Source organism: Nilaparvata lugens, chromosome 1 (assembly GCF_014356525.2).
Source record: "Nilaparvata lugens isolate BPH chromosome 1, ASM1435652v1, whole genome shotgun sequence".
NCBI lineage: Eukaryota > Metazoa > Arthropoda > Insecta > Hemiptera > Delphacidae > Nilaparvata > Nilaparvata lugens.
In genome coordinates, this window is record NC_052504.1 from 68,469,981 (window position 1) to 68,494,099 (window position 24,119).

General features: G+C 35.5%; 1 protein-coding gene across 2 annotated transcripts in view; it reads right to left on the reverse strand.

The window, feature by feature from the left end:
• Window positions 1–24,119, reverse strand: part of LOC111053754 (sortilin-related receptor) — an 81,330-nt gene that overhangs the window by 12,562 nt on the left and 44,649 nt on the right. For both annotated transcript variants that reach the window (XM_039441097.1, XM_039441106.1), the window contains 3 exons: window positions 14,633–15,114; window positions 12,476–12,520; window positions 3,206–3,318 (listed from right to left, as the gene is read on the reverse strand). In XM_039441097.1, the coding sequence (XP_039297031.1) occupies window positions 3,206–3,318; window positions 12,476–12,520; window positions 14,633–15,113 (639 nt within the window). In that variant the 5' untranslated portion in view covers window position 15,114. The remainder of the gene's footprint in view (window positions 1–3,205; window positions 3,319–12,475; window positions 12,521–14,632; window positions 15,115–24,119) is intronic.

Here is a 24,119-nt window from a genome sequence, read left to right on the forward strand (position 1 = left end):
GTGTGTGTGTGTGTGGTGTGTGTGTGTGTGTTGTGTGTGTGTGTGTTGTGTGTGTGTGTGTTGTGTGTGTGTGTGTGTGTGGTGTGTGTGTGTGTGTGTGTGGTGTGTGTGTGTGTGTTGTGTGTGTGTGTGTGGTGTGTGTGTGTGTGTGGTGTGTGTGTGTGTGGTGTGTGTGTGTGTGGTGTGTGTGTGTGTGTGGTGTGTGTGTGTGTGTGGTGTGTGTGTGTGTGTGTGTGTTGTGTGTGTGTGTGTGTGTGGTGTGTGTGTGTGTGGTGTGTGTGTGTGTGGTGTGTGTGTGTGTGTGTGTGTGGTGTGTGTGTGTGTGTTGTGTGTGTGTGTGTTGTGTGTGTGTGTGTTGTGTGTGTGTGTGTGTGTGGTGTGTGTGTGTGTGGTGTGTGTGTGTGTGTGTTGTGTGTGTGTGTGTGGTGTGTGTGTGTGTGTGTGTGTGTGTTGTGTGTGTGTGTGTGTGGTGTGTGTGTGTGTGGTGTGTGTGTGTGTGGTGTGTGTGTGTGTGTGTGTGTGTGTGTGGTGTGTGTGTGTGTGTGTGTGTGTGTGTGGTGTGTGTGTGTGTGGTGTGTGTGTGTGAGCAGAGAAATCGCCTTGCTTGGATTCATTGAAATGAACGTTTTTATTAAATCGACAGCGATATACAACATATTACAGTTTTTTTCTTGTCATCCAGAGTTTCAAAATCCCCCCTAATCTCCATACACACTTCCTTCCACGCATTCCTTGTTGCATCTCGATCCTTAAATATGTCGAGGGTTTTGTCCCACAAAACTGGCCTCTGTTCTACAAATGATATTAACAACTCATTGTCTATTAACTTACTCATTTTCTCACACTCGTCAACCACAAACACTTAAAACAATAAATAAATGTTATAAACAACTTACAAACTTTACAACAAGACACAAATTAAAAGGCTGATTTTCAAAGACCTCTGACTTGGAGCTACTGGGAAAGACGACTGATCAGCGGCGACGGTAGACAACCGCCAAATGTGTTAACGCCCATTTGGTCACGTACGCCACTGCGTAGACAAGAGCAGCAAAACACCGCCAGCCGCAGTGGCAGTGGACGGCTGCACAGCTGCCGCCAACGGCAATATAGCCGCGCGGCGTTTCTGCCGCCCAGTGTGTAAGCTTCCATTCAAGTTCATAGACTACTGCTCGAACGGCGGCGACGGCGAAATTACCGCCACGGCAGAAACCGCCCAATGTGTAACCGGCGTTAGGCGATCGCTCAAGGAGGGGTGGAACCCGGGATTAACAATTAAAGACGGCATACTTGCGGGGGGGCGGCAGTTGCCGATCTCGCCCAGGGCGGCAAAGTCCCTAGGGCCGTGCCTGTCTCCATCCTTATTGTCCTGTCACCAGCTGGCTTGGATCTTTGAATAGTAGACTTGAGATGCGCGGGAACACTAGCGCCAGGTGATAAATTTTCATAATGATAATGGCAAGGAAAGTTGTGTGAGTGCGCCACACCAGATTTTTCCTTTTATATTATCCTTGAAATGCAAAATTTCCAAAAACCTTCTATATGCGTCGACGCGCAATTAAAAAAGGAACATACCAGTCAAATTTCATGAAAATCTATTACCGCGTTTCACCGTAAATGCGCAATATATAAACATTTAAACATTCAAACATTTAAACATTACCGTAAGAGAAATGCCAAACCGTCGACTTGAATCTTAGACCTCACTTCGCTCAGTCAATTACTCAAGTAATAGTAGGTATTGCCACTACACGGCGTCCATACGATAAAAATCGTTGATCAATGTGTTTGTAATCACCCATTTAATTCATTGCGCTACCATTGGAATTTGGACGTTCGATTTTTTATCGAACGACCAAAATCGATGTGTGTGTAGCTAGCCTTACACAAAACACATGAAATAACAATTTAGTGACATATTTACCAACTAATCACAAATCGACATGATGTGGCTATTATTCACTTATTTGTATAAAGACTAAACTGAATATGTCAAATCTCAAAATAAAAATTAAAACTTAATTCTTACTTAAAAAATTCTCCAATTATCAAAGTATATGAATATTAAATTCTCTAGCATCTTTTCATTTTATAGTAGACTATCTTTCTTATTTCTTTAAAAATGTCCAACAACTGATAATCAAACTTTTGTTTTTGGGGTAACACTTTCATTATTTTAGAAGAGTTATTTTATATTTGTTTGGTCAAAACCCCACAATTCTTCCACCCCGTTGTCTACCTATTTCTACCTTTCCAATATAAGCCTTAATTACAAGAAAATTCATGAAAATCCAAGTATATATTTTATTCTTGTAAAAAGAAGCTATAGTGAGGTCTACATTACAATGGCAGTGTATGATTGATAATACTGTTGCTGTCCTTTTCTATCACACAACAAAACAGATAGCACTATCTCTCTCTCGCTTTGCAATGTTGTCTACTTGCCAGAATATTTTATATTCACTTTTGACAGTGACTGAACTAAACTGACCAAACAATTCTCAGCCCCATTTTTTTTTCTTCATTCTACCAAAATACTTGAGTACACAAGTCGTATAATTGATTTGAAATGTATTTTTGAATTAATGAAATAATTTTTAAACATTACCGTATGAGAAACACAAATTAAAATCCACAAACTTCATCCATGCTTCAGTTAGCCTACCCTAATAGGTTAGACCTACTCGTACCGGTATAAATAATATTGAAAAGTTATTTAAAAATTAATCCATTGAAATTACTTATTTTTGAATAGGATTTCTATTTATCTATTATTTTTGAAAGAAATTGGAGCAGAATATCTAGCGAATAACTTAATTTCTGTTGTTTTGAAATTCAGTAGATTGTTGTGTTACAGCTTTTTAAATTAGCCGCCATTTCAGGTTTGTATAAAAATAGAAATCTGATCTCAGTTATGAAAGCAAATTTTTGAATCAAGTTATTTTTTCATAACTTGATATATCTCCTCAAATATATATATATCTTTCAAAATATATCTCCTTGATTAATTTGACATTAAATTAATTATTTTATCAAGGAAATGATAATTATTATTTGATTAAATTTAATGGGATGAATTGAGTAACAGCTGTGTAGAGTCAGTGGCAAAATGGAGAGACTTGGCAACGTTTTTGTCCTATCTTTCTTTACTGCCATTATAACGTGGACCTCACTATAGGAGTAAAATGCTTAAAATATTAATTACCTCAGAGCTGATTTTTGAAGACAAATGCTGGAAGTCAAGCGTTTCATGATTTGAGAGCGTATTTCTAAATACTTCATTCGTGATTCTAAATTCTCCATTCACCATCACGACACCTGGAAAATACAAGTAGTTTGTTAATTAATTTTAAAAGATTATTCTCAACAACTTCAAGCGCCAAGCCACTAAAATGAAAGATTGTAAAAATTATCAAGATTGTAAAAACATCAAGGTGCTTCAACTATCTTCATCAACTAAGTAGGGCTATAAATTAACACTGAGTAAATTTTCATAAAATTTTTCTTAGAAGATTCTTGTTTCATCTTTAATGAATACATATTAGATTAATAATTCAACAATACATATTATGTACCAGTATCATTGAAGAAAACAAGGGAAATGTTTCCTTAAAATATTTTTATAATCCAACTATACATATATTATTGAAGAGCACAAGGAAACGGTTTCCTACACAATAGGAAACAATTTATTCTCTTTAATATTAATATTTCTGATATAGAAAATTCCGCTTTGGAATAGGGTACTTTGGAAAGTAATCAACTCATCTTCACAGAGAATAAATGTTATTAATGAGTTGATGAGTTTAAATGTTATTTTAAAGCAATAAATTTCCATTCATAGTGCAATTCGAAATTTTTAATGACCCGATTCAAGATTTACAATTATTTCAACTGCCAAGTTTCTCCACTGGATGCTGCAATATCCTTTTTCACAAAATGGAATTTCCAATCTAAATTTGAACTGTCCCTCGTAACGCATTAAGACTATTAATTTCAACGGAATGGCGAATTTCTGAAATACCGTATTCTTTCAACCCAGCACTGCACAATGCTTTCCAAGCATGCAGCCTCATTCAATAAATTATTTTGAATGTACTTTTAAGCGTTTCCACCTAACCGCCCGCATCTGTTCCACCTTCTCTATTCAGTTTTCAATTCTCTGGAAAAACCATTTGAATTTCTAGTCTTTTATTTAGGACACACTCATGTGAGTTGAATTATACATGCAAGGATAAATGACCCAGAAACAACCTGTGACTTTCTGATTTTCTTGAACCTTGTTTTCAAAGCCTCCTATGATAGTAGAGCAGATTTAAATATTCAATGAGATCAGAAAATATAATGAGATACTTGGCTTCTGTTTTAAAATGTTCTATTTTGAAAGCAATTTTTATTGTAGCCATGTTCATCAAACTCTATTCTATTGAAGGGATTTCTTTTACATTCATCTATGAAAAAAATCAGGAAAAACAAATCAATCATTCAGAATAATAAAGAAAATTAATTGATTAAATTGTACATAGCAGAAAAATGAAATTAATGACAGCTAAAATAATGATTATACAAAAGCAATAATTATTTTATTGGTATTTTATTTAATTTTTATTATCATGCTCATGCTAATACGATTTTGATGATGATAATAATCACAGTATAGTACCTAATTTAAGAATTTAATCCTAAAAATAGATAGCTGGCGTTAAATACAATCCGATTATTGTTTCTGAAATAAGATGTAATACCAGGTCCTGAAATTGTTTTCTCCATTTGCTGATTTCTCTCAGTGCAACTATACTCCGTACTCCCTAGGAACGTATTTGATTGACTTGCTCCTATTCATTTAAAACGTGCACATTATTATGTTTGTCTTCATACTGTAGTCCGAGAAAGTGTTTCGTGTTGTTCCTTAATATCGATATTCAGTTTAATGTATATGTATGTATTTTCCTTTGTCAACCTATGTTGTAACTCTTTTGAGACAGATAATAAAGAATATTTAAGACGTGGCTCTATATGACATTCATAAAGTGAACACTTTTTAGCTACTACTGCCGTAAATTTAGCCAGAAGCAGAGAATACTTTCAATAACTATTAGCATAGAATTACAGTCATCAATGCAGAAGACATTCATCACTGCTGAGAAATTTGTTAAGCTTGGTGCTGTTAGAGCAATGCCTATTTATTACATGTAAAGAGGGACTTGGGAAGTGCTTGCGTGCCAGCAGATGCATGCAACCATTATGAATGTCTTTGAAGGGAGACGAGTTGCTGATTCCCCTCAGAACTTGAGTCTGTTTCCTTATGGAGAGTGACATTCTAACAAGGAATAATTATTGTCAGCGTAGTATCGATTTGATAGATTCAGAATGAGCTACATGGGATGATGAGTCATGTTATTATTTTCGGCATTAGTCATGGTTACTGATTCACTATTAATGAGGGAAGTTGAAGTTTCTGATTATAGAGTGGGGCTCAGACAACATGCAACCCTCTTGAAGAAACACCTTTTCTAAATGTATCACAATATGAACAAGTGAATCCGTTTTAAATGTATCTCCCAAAATTAAATGGATTGTGACAAATGTGATCCTACAAGTCCTAAATTAGAGCATGAAAAAGCGTTTAAATATAGGATTCCAGGCATTCCAAGGAAAAGCTTCGACAATTTTCAACCACATCAATAGAAAACATCTTTAAATAGAATTCTTCTTGAAAAATATGTATATTAGACCAACATTTTCTATTCACTTACAAAAAACCCAAAGAAACAGTGGCTTTAATACCATGCATTCCCATCATACATCAATTATTCAATTCAAATTTTCAAAAACAGCAAAACAAATAAAATAGAATATACAACATATTATTTTGGAATCCCCCCCTGCTAAACTTATTCATCTGTGTGTAGGGGGAGGGACTTCCACGTTATTACATAATTTTAAACTGCTCTTAGAAGTAAATAATAAAGAATATAATTATAATGTAGATCTTTTATTATAAAAAAGATAATTCATAGTTATAATGTATAGTTTAATGAAAGGATAAGTTTACTTGAAATTAATACATTGATTAGTAATATCAATTTAAAAAAACTCAATTGAAGGCAATGTACATAGAAAACATGTATTCTAGGTACCATGATTGAAGGTAACCTCTTGTTACCTTGGAAATAGAATTTCAAATGACTCAGAATACGTGAGATTTAGGAAATTTCAAATGAGACATATATAAATGAGATTTTAATAACTCACAACCTAATAATGATCCCAATGATCAAAATAATTTATATTAATTTTATTCGAACGCACATAATGTTAACCTCTTGCTGTTTGTTATATGAATGGTTTTGTTCCATTCTTAATGCTTTTCTGGTTTACAACAAAATAATATAACTTTCAAAATAATATAGACTTGGTAGTATCACTTTATAGTTTGATTTAATAGAATAGAAAAGCTTTTGAATTTGAAAGGAAAATGAATCTGAATCGTGTATCTTGACATGTAAAAAACTACGAGTAGGTAGTACTAATGGAAAGTGACATTCTAGACTGGAACGATACTACAAAGTTATTGTCATTGTGAAACTGGAATAAAATTCTTGTATTTCAATCGAAAAATAACTTTTTTCAAACTATTTCTAAACTAACTGACCAGGTAAAAAAAGCATACCACATGTGGGAAAATCAATGCATATCTGAATAAAAATGCAAACGCACTATTGATTGTAGAATGTTATTTTGCGTGTAGTCTTGCGATATGATATGAAACAAGACCTACACGAACCATCAGTTCATTGGATAGGTCTTGCACACTTAAGGAGGGCTCCAAATCTGGGCAATGTAATGAGGCAAGGATTAGAAAGAAGTCAGCGACCGACCGACTAGTAGTAATCACAATCGCATTTCAGCTTGAGCTTGAGCTACCTTTGGAAGCAACGATGAATGGGTCACGATCACGAACATCCAGGTCCTCTGCAGACGTCTGTTCTGCCACTCTTTTCCCGAACGGCGACGGCGAGGCAAACCTCCCGCGGGACTCTTTTAATTGCTTGCACAAGCGCACGACATTTGAAACAAGGCGACCGACCACTGCTGTAGTTGTAGGGCTGCCATCAACAACATGCTTCGAAAAGTAGTAGCCCTTCGGCTATTTGTTTTCTATTTTCTCTGCTGAAATGAGCTCGGACTGAATTGTGGCGTCAATCTCTTTCATGCACCCCTCTCATTGTCTGTCTGCATATGATAAGGCAAAATCCTCGCCTCTTGCTTATTACATGGTAGATGCGCCAAGACATATTTTGGGTGATGAAACATTTTTTGCTTTCAAGTATTCAAGTTGAGAACCAGTTGACTTTCCAACTAGTTTCTGAGTTTAAAATAAACATGTTGTGACAGCTCAGCATATTGGATTGGTGAATGTACAGTAGAATCTTCTCATTCAACACTTAAAACTATATTACCGCCCTATTCTCAATAATACTATACTCACTGCGTGCATAAAAAGATGTTCGTAATTGTTATTTCGCAATAATGTTATGAAAAAATGTAATAATTCTACAAAAAAAATATTATTGATTATTCTTCTTTCAAATAGTTTACATTCCACTATGTTTGTGATATTTCATGACTAGCCATATTCCGTCCTGAAAATCGATTTCGACCCTTAGGGTATATTTTTAGTTTTTTTCCATATAGTGGAAGCCATATAGTGGAAAAAAACTAAAAATATACCCTAAGGGTCGAAATCGATTTTCAGGACGGAATATGGCTAGTCATGAAATATCACAAACATAGTGGAATGTAGAAAATAATTATTCTACTGAGTACTTTTTGTTTGTAAATTGTGCATTTATTACCGTATCCTCTCCATTTTAACAAAAATTATGACTATCATTTTCAAATCTATGATGTATGTATCCCAAATGATGACATGTATGTGATAAATTGCGTCTCAAATACAAACTTTGGTACAGCACAAGGTTCTTCTTTTGAATGTTTAACGTTTCTATTTGGAAATATCTTCAACCTTGCTATGTTATACGTTGTATTCTCAGTAATAAAGTTCATTATCGCAGGGCTGATTCACTGTAGTTTGCCATTACTCATCATGCCCTATTATAGGGTGAATCGTTTCTTTACAGCTAAACTGATACTTTGGAAAATAAATAAGTGCAGAAAGTGTACTAAATGCAAAGGCAAAAGGAAGAAGGGTTCGAGTTGCAACGAGGGAGAGAAAGAAAGGAAGTCGTGCCTCAGATAACAGCAATGCGAGACGACTGAAGGAGAGAGAGGGGAATAGGACGACCGCTCAATTAGGAGCAGGTAATGTAGAGGAAGTGGAAAGAGAGAGGAGAAGAAAAATACATAGAAGAAGCAGAACAGGGATGAGAGTTGGAAAATGAGAAGCAAGAGTTTGATCAAAAGAAAAGAGAGCAGGAGAAGAATAGATAAAGGAATGAGAAGAAGGATAGATGAAGAAAGACGGGAATCAGACGAAGGAGAAAACACAGGGAGAAAATAAAAGAAGGTACCTATGTAAAATAAAGGAGAGGATATTGATAGAAGAGAATCAAACAAAAGAGGAGTTGAGGGGAAAGAAGGATGATGAAAGAAAGAAGGATGATGAAAGAAAGAAAATTGGGGAGGAGTGAGTAATTAGTGATGTGTAATGAAAAACGAAGAGAGGAGGTAGGAGAAGGATAGGCAGGGGACTAAAATAAAGAAGAGTGGATCGATGAATGAGGAGTAAAGGGACATGAATGAAATAGGAAGAAGGTCATATGAAGGATAAGTGGAAGGATAAATTGGGAAAAATGAAAGAAGGAGAAGACAGAGGAACATGAGAAAAATGAAAATTGTTGGAAGAAAAAGGGAGCAGAAGAAGGAGTAACCAGCAGAAGCCGGTTTTCTCATGTTGGGAGACAAGGAAAAGGTGGTCTCAAAACTATGCACGATTATAAAGATGAAATATAATTATAATTTTAAAAAATTTTAACTTTCAAAAGGGCTATTTAAAGACTGGAACAGGCGAAACCATGCCTATACCGTGGAAGTCAGAAAAAGAAGAAGAAGAAGAAAAAAGAGGAGGAAGTGGAAATAGAGGAGAAATAACAACTGGAAGAATAAGATTCAAGAGACAAAAAGGTTATGTGCACAAGTTATCAAAATTGTGAGTATGAGGGTATACCTCACTCCTCACCAATTATCAATGGCCAATGTCGAAGCTAGAGGAATGTGCTCGAGTTGCCAGCAGAGAGCAACGTGGTGGAGTCCAGCCACTACGAGAGCTTTATGAGAACGGTTCAATTTTAGTATCACGTATTTGAGCAATTTAGATTTTTATCGAAATCAGGACTGGTATAAATTTAAAAAACGGCATCGTAGTAGTGCCTTCCGATCGATTGTCGTGTGGTGTGCTTATCGTGGATGACTTGTGGTGCACCGCTTTGCGCACTTCTGCAACAACCCCCCTTCCCCCCTAGCAGACCCCCAACTGCCCCCTCCTCAGCCACAACTTTTCAAAGGAGCGAGTCATCTCACTGCCAATAAGCACCTTGTATATTTATAGGCTACCCGACGTTCGACGTTATTACTGCAGACTTGACTTGCCATAGTGGGCCTTTCGTTAGCCCTTACCTCCCCCCCCATCATCACCTTATCACTTTTTCCGCTAAAATGATCTTGCCTTTTTCACATTGTAGCATGGTAGCATGGGAATGGGTTCGAACACAGATAGCTCAGTCTGATACTCTACTAACTTATTGTCATCGAACAAGCTAATAAATAGTAGATTCTTTCTGTTTAGGAATTATAACTAAGGAAAGAAGCACCAAGCTTTCAATGATCATGCAACGATCCAATAAATTTGTGGATTCCGCCTTCGGCTCCTTGAGATTCTAGAGGTTGGAATTGCTTATGTTCAGTTTTGAAATTTTATTTCGTATATTCTAGTTTTCCTCGATAAAAACTCATTTATAATTATTATTTCTTAATAAATTTCATTGTTCGAAATAAAAACCATTCCTAATAAATGTTTTCTTTTCCTATTAATGGGTTCCCGCCTTTTTCATAGAATTTCTCAATAAACCGTATATTTTCAAGCAAGAAACCAAAAAATACGTTGATGTAGTTCAGCAATAATCTGGACATATTCCTTGTGATCGTCGTAATAATTATTATCAAAGACAAAGTTTTCTAGCTCAAGACAAAGTTAACTGATTGAGAAGATGGAGGAAAGTTTTATTAGCTGTTAGCTCCAAAAGTTTATGCTCAACTTTAATCAAATGAGATAGAGGAGCGTTGAACTCTAATTATTTAGACTAATTTTTGAGAAAATGTTCTCCAGAACTATGAGTATTCAAAGGACCTTTGAGATACTAACTTAAAGTTGATAAGCCACATGCTTGAGGCTTCAATCTCACGCACCAGCATGATATCTCAAGGTTTCATAGCAAACATTTTCTCAGCGCTGGATGTCTTCTACAAACATTGACTGTCGTTGCAGTGCGCTAAGTTTTCCTCAGGGAGGACGAAACGACATGGCATGACATTTGCAACACGATCCCCTTTCCAAACTAATCTTTCTCAGTTTCTCTCGCTCTCTCGCCCTAACCGCTGTCGCCTCTTCCTTTCTCTCTCTCATCCTCAACTCCCCACTAAGCTTGCCCTTCCTTCAACAATAATCATTCCTCTTTAACACTATTGTTGTTACAATTGCCTCCTTATTTTCTCGCCTCACGCCTTCTCCTCCCGCCTCTCCTCTCCTCACTCACTTCATCGCTCTCACTCACACTTTAATCATCTCGCCCACAAGATGACAAGGAGACTGTAGTCAATATTCTCATTAACAGAGTGTTGTCGGATATTGGATGGGTTGTATTGCTTACCTCAGGGATTAGTTACACTTAGTAATATTCTAGTAATACAAGTCTGTTTGACAATAGAAATGATGACACCCTACAATAGCCATGTACATTAATGATGCGGGCTATTTTTTATCATAATTCGAAATAAAGCTTTATTGCAGGTAGCTCGAGAAACATACTGGTAGGCTATATCATCACATCAAAGCTATTCAGGATTATTTAGCTATTTAGGATTTCAATAATCGTAATGTTTAATCCTAATAATATTCATCTCACGTATCTAATAATGCAAAACTGTACAGTACTTAATTTCATTCATATTTGAACTCTAAAATGAAATATTTTCTGCAGTACAAATATAGTTTATCAGTGATCCATATTGTTAATTATACTAACCATATTGTTAGTTATTGTTGAAAATAACTAATTTTGTATTTTTTCGTTAGGGTTACTCTTTATAGAAATAAAAGATAAAATCTAAGTACCCTTAAAATTGTTTACTTACGACATGTTTCGACCATGATGCCATTATCAAGTCAATAATAATAATAATAATAATATAATAATAATAATAATAATAATAATAATAATAATAATAATATAATAATAATAATAATAATAATAATAATAATAATAATAATATGTATGAGCTCAAGAATGTTAGAATAATCCCAATCGTAATATCTGTGAATGGTCTGATTCTTAATTCAACAGTGGAGAGCAGTAAGGTTATTGATGTCTCAGAAACTCTGGTAGGGAAAATGCAGAAGTCTGTTCTGCTTGATACAGCTCGCATAGTACGCCAAACGCTCCAACATACTTGGTAAAATACTTTATCAATAATAGAAAATAATGCCAAGAGGTTGCATAAATTTTGCCCCTCTTCGCATAAGCTATCCGCAACTGCGTGAAAAAGAGAATAATAATAATAATAATAATAATAATAACGTCATGATCACTTGATAATGGCATCATGGCTGAAACGAAACATTAAGCAAGTAAACAATTTGAAAAAAGGGTACTTGGATTTTTATTATTTATTCCAAATTTTGTAATGTATATTTTTGTCCTATGAAGCTCTAAATAATAGGAATCAGTCATTGTAGGAGTAATAAAGCACTCATTTCAGTAAAATCAGAATTTTCCTTACCAAGAAATATTTCATTCTTCTACAAATCATTTTTTTCCACGCAGGTAGTTGAAAATTGCTCTATTTTCAGAAAAAAAAGCCATGTAGTTTCTGTGTATATTTTTCCGTGGTCCTTCAAATTTGATATCACACGAGTGATTTTCAAAAGGAAATGGCTTGCTTGTGAGAAAATTCCGAAATGAATGGCATGTAATTATAGTCGGAGTGAAATTATTGGTTTTATTCTGCCGCGATACAAGCCGAAAAATCATGTTACGGGCGGAGCTGACCAATGAAATTGGTCACGAACGTTTCAGCAGCTGGACTTGTTCATGGAAATGAATGTACGGGCTACAAGTACGGGTCGGTCGGTCTCTTCTATTCCAGGAACGCTCTGCTCTGCTCTGTTCTGCTCTCATGATAATAAAGCTACCGCTCGCTATATAAAGTAATCGATGGCTGAGGGTTTCCAACTTACCGAACCATGTGCTGCGTTTCGTGCTGTTCACTGACGACGTATGAACTGCAAACAGAAAGCAATCAATGATCATTCGAGAATGGCGAGTAATTAACAGTGACTAGTAAATGTCAGGAGGTTTTGCACACTGTAACCCTATGATAAAGTTCCGCTGTTGACTTTCTGCTTGGAAAGCTCGTTCCTTATGAGTACAAGTCAATTCAAATGGACTGCTCATAACGATCTTCATTACTTTGATGGTGATGAAATGATAATGTTTGTATAAGAAGTGATAGGAATGTTTGTATGGGAGTAAGAAAGTTATACAAATTATAATGGGAGGCGAAAAAGTCGAACGACTGACTGTTAAAACCTACACAATTGTTTAATGATAATAAGGAAGTTTGAATTAATTAAATTTCAATACAGAAAAAATTCTGAGCAATAGTTGCTTTAAGAATTGAATAGAATAGAAAGAGTAAAAAAATATAGCTCCAAAATAATTTTGATTTTTTCGAATACATTGTTATGTTTATTTTCTACATGCTGTATAACAAGAGAAAAGGTATCTGGTATTTGTAGCCTGCGAAAGTTTATTTTGGGAAGTGAGGAGGAGAGCAATGCTGTTGTGCAGTGTGCAAGTCATTCGAATTCAACTCTCATGTTGTTTGTAGGAACAAATGAAAAGAGGATTTTGGTGTTTGCCTGAAGTGTACAAGCGAATTCTCTTTATTAATTTAGAGCTTTAGAAACGTGCGCTATGTGAATCTGTACAATTCGAATTGAGTTCAAGTGGGCTTATTCATTCATTAAGTTCACATTCTATCTTTTTCAGGGAAGAATGGATTCCTAGAGAGAAAAGCATTCTCACGAATTCATTGTACATAGTAGTATTTAGTCTTAACTGAACGAAACCGTATAAATATTTTACTAATTGAAAAATAAAAATTTCATTTTCAAAGGATTATGGTGAGAGCATTCTTTTGAAAGAAGCGCCACTTCATTTGTTCTCCTAATACCTCATTCTTAGGAGTTTGGAATTTTAATTAGCAATACCGCTTTCATATTTTACAGTTAGCTCATTTCAAAATGAGTGCAAACTCATTTAAAAATTGAATTGAAAATTGATTGGACGCTAAACACTGTAAGGCTAATGCATCAATTTAGATGAAAGTAAATCTAATAAGAATATTTTCAATAAAATCATAATTTATAAAACATTGTAAACCATGATTTAATTTCAAATAAAACTTCCTTCTTTATTCCTCCTTGTTTAATAGACGCTTGAATACAGGCTTGTGATACTGTTGAGTTTCTCTTCTAGAATCTGGAAATTAATTCTAAATAGCTTCTAATCAAATGGACATCTTGGATAATCAATTAGAGCACTTACATAGCGTCATGGCAGTCGAATTTTAGAGTGTTATGTCGTTACATAATATTGTCCAAATTTATTCATCTACCAGCTAGTAATAGAAAGTCAAATTAAAGAATATAATGGAACTATGAAATATTATCTTATTTTGAAATCGAACGTAAATTTGGAAATTGAAAATCATATTGATTAACTAAGTTTAGTTAATATTTTTCTTTTTATCTTTTATTTCTTAATTAAGTATTATTTCTTATTTTACTACTTTATTTGGAATTTGTATTTAATCAATTATTATCATTATTATATTCTGAACCTTATCTCTTATATTATAATTATTTTATGTAGTGACTGCTTGTGTTGTCTATGGAACTCTCCTCCACACGCAGACGTTTAGTCTTTGTGGAGGAATTCCGTAATATTGAGTTTTTCACTGTAAATGTTTCACTGTAAATACTTGAAGGAATAAAAAAATATTTGAATTTGATATTGATAACAAATGAGTTACTTTTTCACTTTTAACCTTAGAAGTGACTAATTATTGTTATTAGTGTACAATAACAACATCTTTTGATACTATTTTTTTGTGAATGGTATCTTCTACTAAATATTTTCCAAAAAATCAACTACTAGGCCTACCCTTTTTATTTTAGTACCTTCTTAGTCGAAACATGTTCTGTTAATGAAAATCAGAAAAAGGGTATTAGTTGAACCATTAAAAAAATAATAAATACACTAATACTATACAATTTTTTTACATAATTACTATATAATTTTAATGATAGATAAATGAGTGGATAGCTAACCTGTGCGCAGAATATAGACAACAGCGGCAGTGGCGAGTAGGGTGATGACGGTAGAAAGAGCCAGAGCACAAAAGACAGTGGCCACTTTCCTGCCGGTGGGAGCGTGCTTATGGTCAGCCAGCTCCAGCCGCCAGCCAGACGGACACCACTCCTTCTTCAGTTTGGTCTCATTCGCGGTCGCAGGCGGGGGCGTCGCTTTCGACGCGGGTGTCGGCGCGACGCCTCTCGGTTCGTAGATGATCGAGATCTCCCGCTTCTCCGCGTAGCGACCGTCGTCCGCTGTGGAGACAGTCGGCAGGCGACAGACGAAACCGTCGTTGCTCAGACGATAATCGATGTTCGCATTGTTCTTGTTTTCGTTGTTCGGTACGGTTTGATTGTGCACGCCGGTCGGCGACGCGTTGGCGGCGTTGTTCCGGTGCATTATTTTGAAAAACCAACTCGAGTTAGGATCTTCTACCAGGAAACAGGGATTTTCCATCCTGAAACAGACCCAATTCAGATAACGATTAGATTCATCCTATGAATGAACTCATTGAGAATCAAAATCAGAATAAAAAAATTACTATTAACGGAAATAATTTGATTCATGCTATGCATCTAAGATAGTTGGAGAGATGGAGTGATCCGTGGTCTAGTTGATAGAGTGCTTGCGTAGCAGCATAGAGATCCCGGGTTCAAACCCTCCGATTACCAAGAGTTTACTCCCGTGTTATCGGATGGGCACGGCTGAAGTATGACAGTCGTAAGGCCCATTGACGGCTTAAATTATATATTCATGCAAATGGGGACCTTCCAGCAAATGACTTCCCACCAATAAAAGCCATACGAATTTTTTTTTCACTAAGATAGTAGAGACAATCAAACTATTGCTGAAATTGAAAAGTAGAACTTGGAGGATATGTATGATGAAACATTTCAATTGAGTAAATTAAGTTTTACAATAATCTAAAAAATTCAACATATTGCTTTCGGAAGAATAATTTTATAGATTCAGTTTTCTTGAGGAAGTATGTGCCCCTGTTATCAAGTCAATCATTCAAGGTATGTTTTACTGTTACTGGATTACTTATTCATGTAGGCCTACTGATGGGTTAAAGTGAAAATTGAATAATAACAATCATCTAGTGAGGTGTAGAACAGTTTTAACAATGAAGCTACTCGATGACCCAACTCCATATCCATAATGAACACACTTTATCAAAATCAAAAGAAACCCTGAAACCAATAGAATGAGTAGTGTGAAAATTCCCCCCATACCATTCAATTCTCTACATTCCATAATGTTTTAATTGAAATAATCTGGGTTTCTTAAATCATAAGCAAATCACATATGCTGAATCGATTTCTATTATCTACTTCCTAATATTTATCCTGCAGCATGATAATCTTCTAGATTTATATCACAAACTACAATGTAGGTACGGCAATAGTACGATGTGCAAATAAAAAGATATAGCCTAAGGCGGGAGGATAGAGCCTAGAGTAAGAGGAGTAGAAATAGGATGAGTAAGTGGAGAAAGAAGCAGAAAGATGTGTCAAACGCCGGTCGGCCAGCCCACGTAGACGACGCCCAACGATGGATGGATGGATGAGCTGCCGCGACGTGGCTGCCTGGTGACGAAGCTTGGAGGCTGAGCCGCTCACAATCAGCCTCAGCGGCGTGATTTATGGTGGAACCCGGTCGTAATCGGTTTCCAGGAATGGTGCAGGGGCGAATCGCAACATCGACCATATGTTACCGGATCAACAGTAAAAAACCAAATCACACAAACACACACGTGGAAAAGGAGGAAACGAGCGTAGAAAAGAATCTAATAAAATTGAATGAGTGAGAGAAAACTAGTCTTGATTCTCACTCCTCCTGTGACTGTCGAAAAATGCTTCTCATATTTCCAACCTACACACACTCGACACTTAATTGCTGAGAAATTAAAACGCCACTCCCCCCGAGCTACCGGTCTCCCAATTACGCTTAAACAGATAATAATGACATAATGACACAATCCTCCTGCTCCGTAGGAGTGGAAATTCATTGGCACGCACATTGGACAAACATTCTTGTTTTGGTGAGCCCACGCTTGTCAGAGTCAGAGCGCACCACCTCCGTTCATTTCATTTTCTCTACCTGGCGTCTATCTCCTTGTTATGTTGTGTTCAGTACTTCTCTACAAAACCAAGTTTCACGGCACGAAACCAAGAAGTTCTCCAAACTTGCACGATAGCAGTGATCTATACAACGCCACATAATTTGAAGTTTTAGCGCTAATTCAAAAATAATTCTTATTCGTTTTCATTAGCTAATAACGTAATTGTTGTTGCAATTGGATTGTTAGTATTATATCAGGCCATTTTAATTCAACTTTATGTTCAATTGACCATATACAGTTGTTTTCTTATTTACATCAATGTTAATAGAAAATATGAAAAGAAATAAGCATACATCAAAATCCTAAATTGAACATATATGTGAGCACTCATTATTCTTTTCCGATCGTTGTGACAAGGTATTTTTCCGATCATTGTGAACATAGTGATGAACGATTCATGTAAATATTTTAACATCGATTGATAGTATTCCAAGCCTGCATTTTTTACCTACACTCCTCTTTACTCTAACATTTCGCTTATGATAATCAAGTCGGCACAACGAGTTTGTAGTAGGTGACCCGATTGCAGAGTGGACAACGTGAACTTGCAGGTGCAGGTGATTTGCAAGTAGTTGTGGGCCACGGAATATGCGGGTGTCGGTTGGTGACTGACTGCGATCGTCACACGATTGCCGGAAGCCAATAATGAGGACATGCGGTGGAGCTCGGCGGCACATTACCGGTCTGCTCTGCTCTGCTCTGTCACCACTCACCACTCAACACTCAACAGTCGCTCACCTTTTATATGCGCTGCTATTGGCACAGACAGCAAACACTGTTACTACTGCAAACAAAACTAGCCAACCTTCCGCTAACATAATAAATAAAAGAAGCAAAGTCTAGACTGCCTGCTCTTTGCTGGTAGTTTTTCCTTTTCGATTTTCCTGCTCCCCGCTTCCCCAAGCTCAACAGAATCATGAATATTCAGACACCCCATTACCGGTGCAGGCTCACCCCCACCCACCCCCCAGAGGCTGCAAATTGGTAGAAGCAGTGGACCCGATAAATCTCTTCGACTGCTAATCCATTTTGTATAAATTACACGCGCATGAATGTCGTCGCTCGTTCTCTCTTTTTCCTTTCGAGCCGGACACGTTGTTCTTTCCATATCGCAATGATAACAATCGCGCCAACAAGAACAATGAGTAATTAAGCCCACAGTCCGCTATTTAATTACGGTTCTCTTTCAGTGAATTGAAAATGTGATCCATTTTTGGGATGCTGCAGGTTTTGAAAAGTCACTCAGCAATCTATTCCGATATTAAGCTGGTTATGATTCACTTCATACTGTATTATTGAAAAAAAAACTTCACCAGGACGAAAATTATTCTGTGAATAAATAGGATAGCATTGACTTCAAAGTTATACATGTGAAGAAAAAAATCACTGAAAGTTACTCAGGGATAGTTAGTTGAGTTACTCTTCCTTTAGAAATTTACCTATTGAACATGAATATTATATTCTGTAGGATTTGAGATAACATTAGAACGTGAAAAACTCATCTAACTTCAATTAAATTTAATATTGAACAATTGCTAGCCATTAAAAATTCTTGAATCGAATTAATAAACCATCTGAACTGTCTCGTTGCTTTTTATATTAATAGCATTCGCTACAATTGATTTAATCAGTGTACAGTTCTGTCAAGAAAGTCCGAGAGCAATCGATCATTATCACCGAAATTTTCGTTTGAATTACAGTAATAGTGGTATAATATTATGCATTCATAATAGGTTGGTCATACATAAATAAAAATTCATTTGGAAGGTCAACAAACCAACAACTAATTTTGACAGGTAAGTAACCTTCCTGGCCCACCAATAAATTTTACGATGGATGTGGTGTATTTCGTTTATGGTATGGTACTAGAAATGGGATCGGAGCCGAGTCCAATTCGATATACAAATCGGTTTAACCTGAATGTAAAAGTAATTTGAATATATAGCGCCGCGTGTAGTGCTTTGCGTGTATAGGTATTATTCAAAAAAGTTGTAGGAAGGGGAAGAATGAGAGGAATGAAAGAGAGAGTTCTGCCCAAATAACGAGAGAATAGCGTTGAGGAGAGTAGAAGACCGAATGATGTACTGTATCTCTACAAATTTATGAGGTGATGAAGAGAGATAGTAAAGAATCAGAAGGAACAAAAGGAGAGCATGAATAAATACAGTATAACATATGAGTCCGAACAAGAATGTAAAGGGAGAGTGAGTAGAAGAAATAAATGCAGAGAAAATAAAACAGGTGAGAGAAACTTTTTAGTGGCTCAATGACGAAGAGTAAAAAGACATGATGTGTGAGAGAAATTGAGGAAAAATCTTTGGGAGCAGCACTTTTTATGATAAAGGAAGACAATATCACGAGATATACTAATAAAAATAATTTCTCAGATCATCCTCAGTTGAAAAGGAATTATAATGGGAGAAGAAGAGAATATGAGGGAAAAGAGAGCAGGTGAAGGGCACAATAAAATGTAATCACAGGAAATAAAAAAGTAGAAGTGTAGCAAGTTGGATATCCAGGTAAATCATGAAGGTCAATAGAAATAATGTAAAAATATATTCATGGAATCAAATGGCGATACAAATATTTTGTCGGAATGTGTTCAGAAGCTCTCTCTCACACTCGAAACACTCAAATATTGGAGATGAATTTATTTTTCAATGACCAGCTATAAATACAATAATGGCGCATTTGATATTGATTCCAATAAGTTGGAATAATTTCGTGTTCTATCTGAAAGCATTCGGCTGTTTGTGCAATGGTATTCATTGCATTCGGCTGTCTCTGGATCCGGTTGTTTATCATGTCAAGCATCATATCCAAAATAAACAAATTTTGTTGTTTTGGATGCATAATTATAATCATCGACATTACCAACAAAATAACGGGCCTAATTCGAATCAAATTTGCAAGCAGACCGTATTACTTGTTTAGCTTCGATATTTGCCTGTTGATAGACGTTTCAAAAGCTCTAAAAAGTAAAATGAAGAATATTTCTTTATAGCATATATTTTTAGGATGAGATGGACGGACATTTTTGAAAAAAATAAGAGAATGAAGAAGAGTTAAGGAAGTAAACAAAAAGGAAAATGAAGAAATGGAGAAGAGAAGGAGAATACCAAGTGGAGAGGGTGAGAAAAATAGAAAAGAGAAATGGAAAAGCAAAAGGAGGAGAAATAGAAATATCACACAAATTAACAAGATACATTTCTATCAAAGTCCATGAATAGCAGCGCTCAAATGGAAAAGAGAAATTAATTCTTCATGGGCTTATATCTGTTCCAATTTTAAGATAAGAAATATCATACCATTTCCAATTTAAGAATATGGGCATAAAACATCTCTGGAGTGAAATATCTATGCTAGAGGGAAAAAGAATTACTATTCAACCAGTAAATAAATTCATGATATCAATTCAATGGCATTGATCCCAGTGAAGGAGTAAGAAGCATCCACCCTGGAGCAACTGAAACCAAGGTGCTAGTTTTAACACCAAGGTTTTATTAGTTTTAGGGCTATTTTATAGATTCTAAATCTTTCTACAACCTTAAGTTTACTGGTGTTATTTGATTTTTAATTATTATTGAGCTTTGAGCTGTTCTCTGAAACAATTTATAATCATTCACAAAAAAAAAATATATTAAAAAACATACAGAAATAGCTTTTTCATAATGTATTCTAATGAATCAACTTTACTCGAATTCTTAGGGGTGGAATTCAACATGATGGATCATAATGTTTGTGGTTGACTGCTGTGCACGAAAAATACTCTATGAACGCCAAAAATAAAACTTTTTCCAAATGAGAAAATTCTTCAATATTATTCTCATACAATATTGTTAAGTGATGAGATGAGTACTACAACTAATAGCATCTCTAATGCTAGGGTTGCGATTACTATCCAAATTGAGTTGAAGTGTATGTTTGATATGATTTCTGGGAAAAATATTATGACTATAACAAAATAGCATGTGACTAGTGGTAGCGGAAAATTTTGTGAAGATATAGAGTTGAGGAACAATATCATGTTGTAAACTTCCGTCACGCATTTCCTGTCTAGAATTATTACCTGTTTTAGAACTTGAAAACAAAAATTTCATCAAAAAAGTCTGCACTGCTCTTAATATTTTATCTAACTCTTGTTGAAGTTTTTTACTTCTTATCAAGTCGAGATAGATACAATTATTGTGCTTTTTGCAGCTTGCATAATAACTTCTCTCGAGCAAGAAAATGAGCCATTTAAGAGATCACTAATAATTGTCATATTCCATTAACAAGATACCTGGATTCATCAAAACACAGTATTACACTGATGCCAGACTTGAGATGAAGACATAAACATACGAAATAAAGTTCTCTCAATAAATTTTCGAAATTCCTGAGCAAAATTATGGAGGATAAATTTCTTTTCTTTGATGAAAAATTAACCAAATCGGAGAAAATCAAATACTGCAACTTTTGTCTTTAAACAAATATAGATTAGGATAGGAAATTATTTCATAACTTCTATTTAGTATGCAGCTTTAATAAACATTATACTCTTGTACTAATCAATTTGAAGATTCTTGTAATATGACAAAATAGTTCAGGTGTAGAGTAATGGAAATTGATTGTATAAAAATCTGCTGTACCCAATCTGAAGAAAATAGAACAAAAATTATGGAAAGTAATTGAGAGTATCAATATGAAACCTCTACACAATATTTTCAAGATTTATTACAACTCTACTGTATTTCACATCATTTTAGTAGGAAATTAATTTTTCGAGATAATTCCAGTACTGAACGGAGGAAGTTCAGTTAGAAAAAAACTGGGAAGAAAATTTCAGTGAATTTGTTTCGCCAGAAAAAATCTATAAACTGTCACAATATTTTTATAAATTACATATTTCTATCTTTCGACAACTTATTAATGTAACAAGGCGAGTATTTTAGGCCTCATGGAAAATAATGTGGACTTTGCGCCAAAGTCCACGTTGAACCCCGGCGATGACTGCAATGCACTAACACGTCATATTGATGCGAAATGATTCATAATTCACGTTTTGTCTAAAAAAGGGAACAATAATTATTATGAATGGCAGAAAACTATAGTGGCTGATATTCAAACGCTTTTTTAACGTGGCAAAACCCTGTCATAATGTAACCGAATCGCGTGGATGTCTGTAATCAAAAAAGGAACTGAGCTCTTTGAGACATGATGCACGCTAAAGCTTCATGTCGACAATGATCATCAATACTACATTCACTTCATTCATTTTAGAGTCTTGGCGGTAGCTTGACTCAGGGGGTGGTTCAATATGTAGTAGATTTCTTTAAAAGGCAATGACTGATGTTTGAAAATCATAGTGGACTCTGTTCTGCCTGAATAGTTAGTTACACTGATGAACGACACAATCGAGCTAAAGTAGCTTTTTCATTTTTTTCATACACTTGATGTCACAGAGGTAGCTTTGAATCTATTCATCCATCATAAACTTGATTTATGAGTTGAGGCGATACAATTGCCTGTGAATGCATTTATAATGCATTGTTCATCACATTTGAAGGTATAAATGTTTTTATTGTGAATTGAAAAAATGTAATTTGATAAGATAACTCAAAGTAATTTTAGTTTGTGGTAGGCCTGAGGCCTCAATGTATTTTGTTATTTGTTGGTCGATTGAAATATTTCTATACTGAAAGGTATTACTATTATACTTTCGTTCAACATTCTGAGTTTTTTCCAAAAGATTTTCATTCATATTTCTTCTTCTATCTTCTGAATTCAGAAAATTCGATCCTATGTTTTTACTCCTCGGGTATGACTCGATTCCTTCTTATCTTACATCCTTTCCAGTTGTATTGAAGTAGGCTTTTGCTGGCATCATGACCTTATTCAAATAGGAACGTCATTAGCTGTGCCGCTTCTGTCAAACGCAGTCGATCACCCAATCTCCTTCCTGCCACCGTACCGCTACTCATCAAGAATTCGTCGGATTGGAATCAATTTGTGAGGAGCAGTCAGTCAGCCAGCTTCACTCGTAAGACGCGTGTCTGTAAATGAAGTTCACAGCCTGTTTGGATTTTTTGAGCCAGCAGCTGTGTCGAGCTTGATCAGCGTCTTCTGCAGGATGAGTGTCAGTGTCAGGACCGCATTGTTCCGCCCACGTGGTCCGACCCTTCCTTACAAGGAGAAAGCATCACTACAACAGATGTGTGCAGTCTGCAGTGTTCACCCACGCACCCCGACCATGGTCCGTCCGCCCTCGGCAGCCGGCAACAAATGACGCCAAAACAGCCAACTTTGTTGACGGTGCCAGATGCGAAGATTCATTTTTTCAAAAGAGTGTCTCTCCAAATTATTTTTTGTCAATGAGACTCAACCGCATTTGAATTTGAACTCAATTTTTGCAATATGAACAAAACGTCTGAAAATATGAGCAATCAAAGTTTGAAGAAATATTTATCAAAAATAACTTTTTATCTGTGATAAGCAGTTCACATGTCTTATAAATTTCAAAAAATGAAGAGTTGTGGAGAAAGGAGTTTCGACCAGAAGTAGACTATGTAGAACGTATCACAAGAAGGCTGAATTATAAGTTGTGCAAAAGTTTGTTTTGTTGAACGGATACACAAAGTTAGATTGTACATAAATAAAGAGAAATCATAGAATGGAAAATGTTGTCTAAACATGATTTCTAATATGTTTACTGCAGCAATAGCGACAGCGGTGGTCTAGTCAGATAAGGCGTGCTATCAGTCTGTGATAGACTGATATCGGTGCAGTCGTCAGTTCAATTCTGCCAAGCGCATGAATTTCAGATCTTGTCATCATCTCTTATCTCATTATTCAAGATCCGAACATAAGTACCTCTATATACACCAATAATTGTAACGTTATATAAAAGTGATTATAAAAAAAGGTACAATTATGTACTGATACTGGGCATCCAGCAAAAAATGGGATCTACTATATTGTAAATTTTATATCTGAATGTTTGAATAGCCCATGGTGATATGAAATTTTTGAATCAAGTAAATTAAGGGAGTTTGGTGTAGGTTATCGAAAGTCTTCACTAAACACTTCCAATTATCATTCAATTACAATACAATCATAGTACAGTAGTTCAATTATTAAGATAATAAAATAATAATGTTAAAATATTCAGTTTAATTTCAATAAAATATGCTACTAATGTAATGTGTCGAATAGCTTTTGACGTTCACCTTCTCACCAATCCAAAATCTTTCCAACAATTCCAATCTCAACTGACTTATGAATAAATATGATTAAACTCTTAAAAATAAAAGAAATCATGGAATAAACTATGGACGATGAGTAAGTCAAGAAACAAG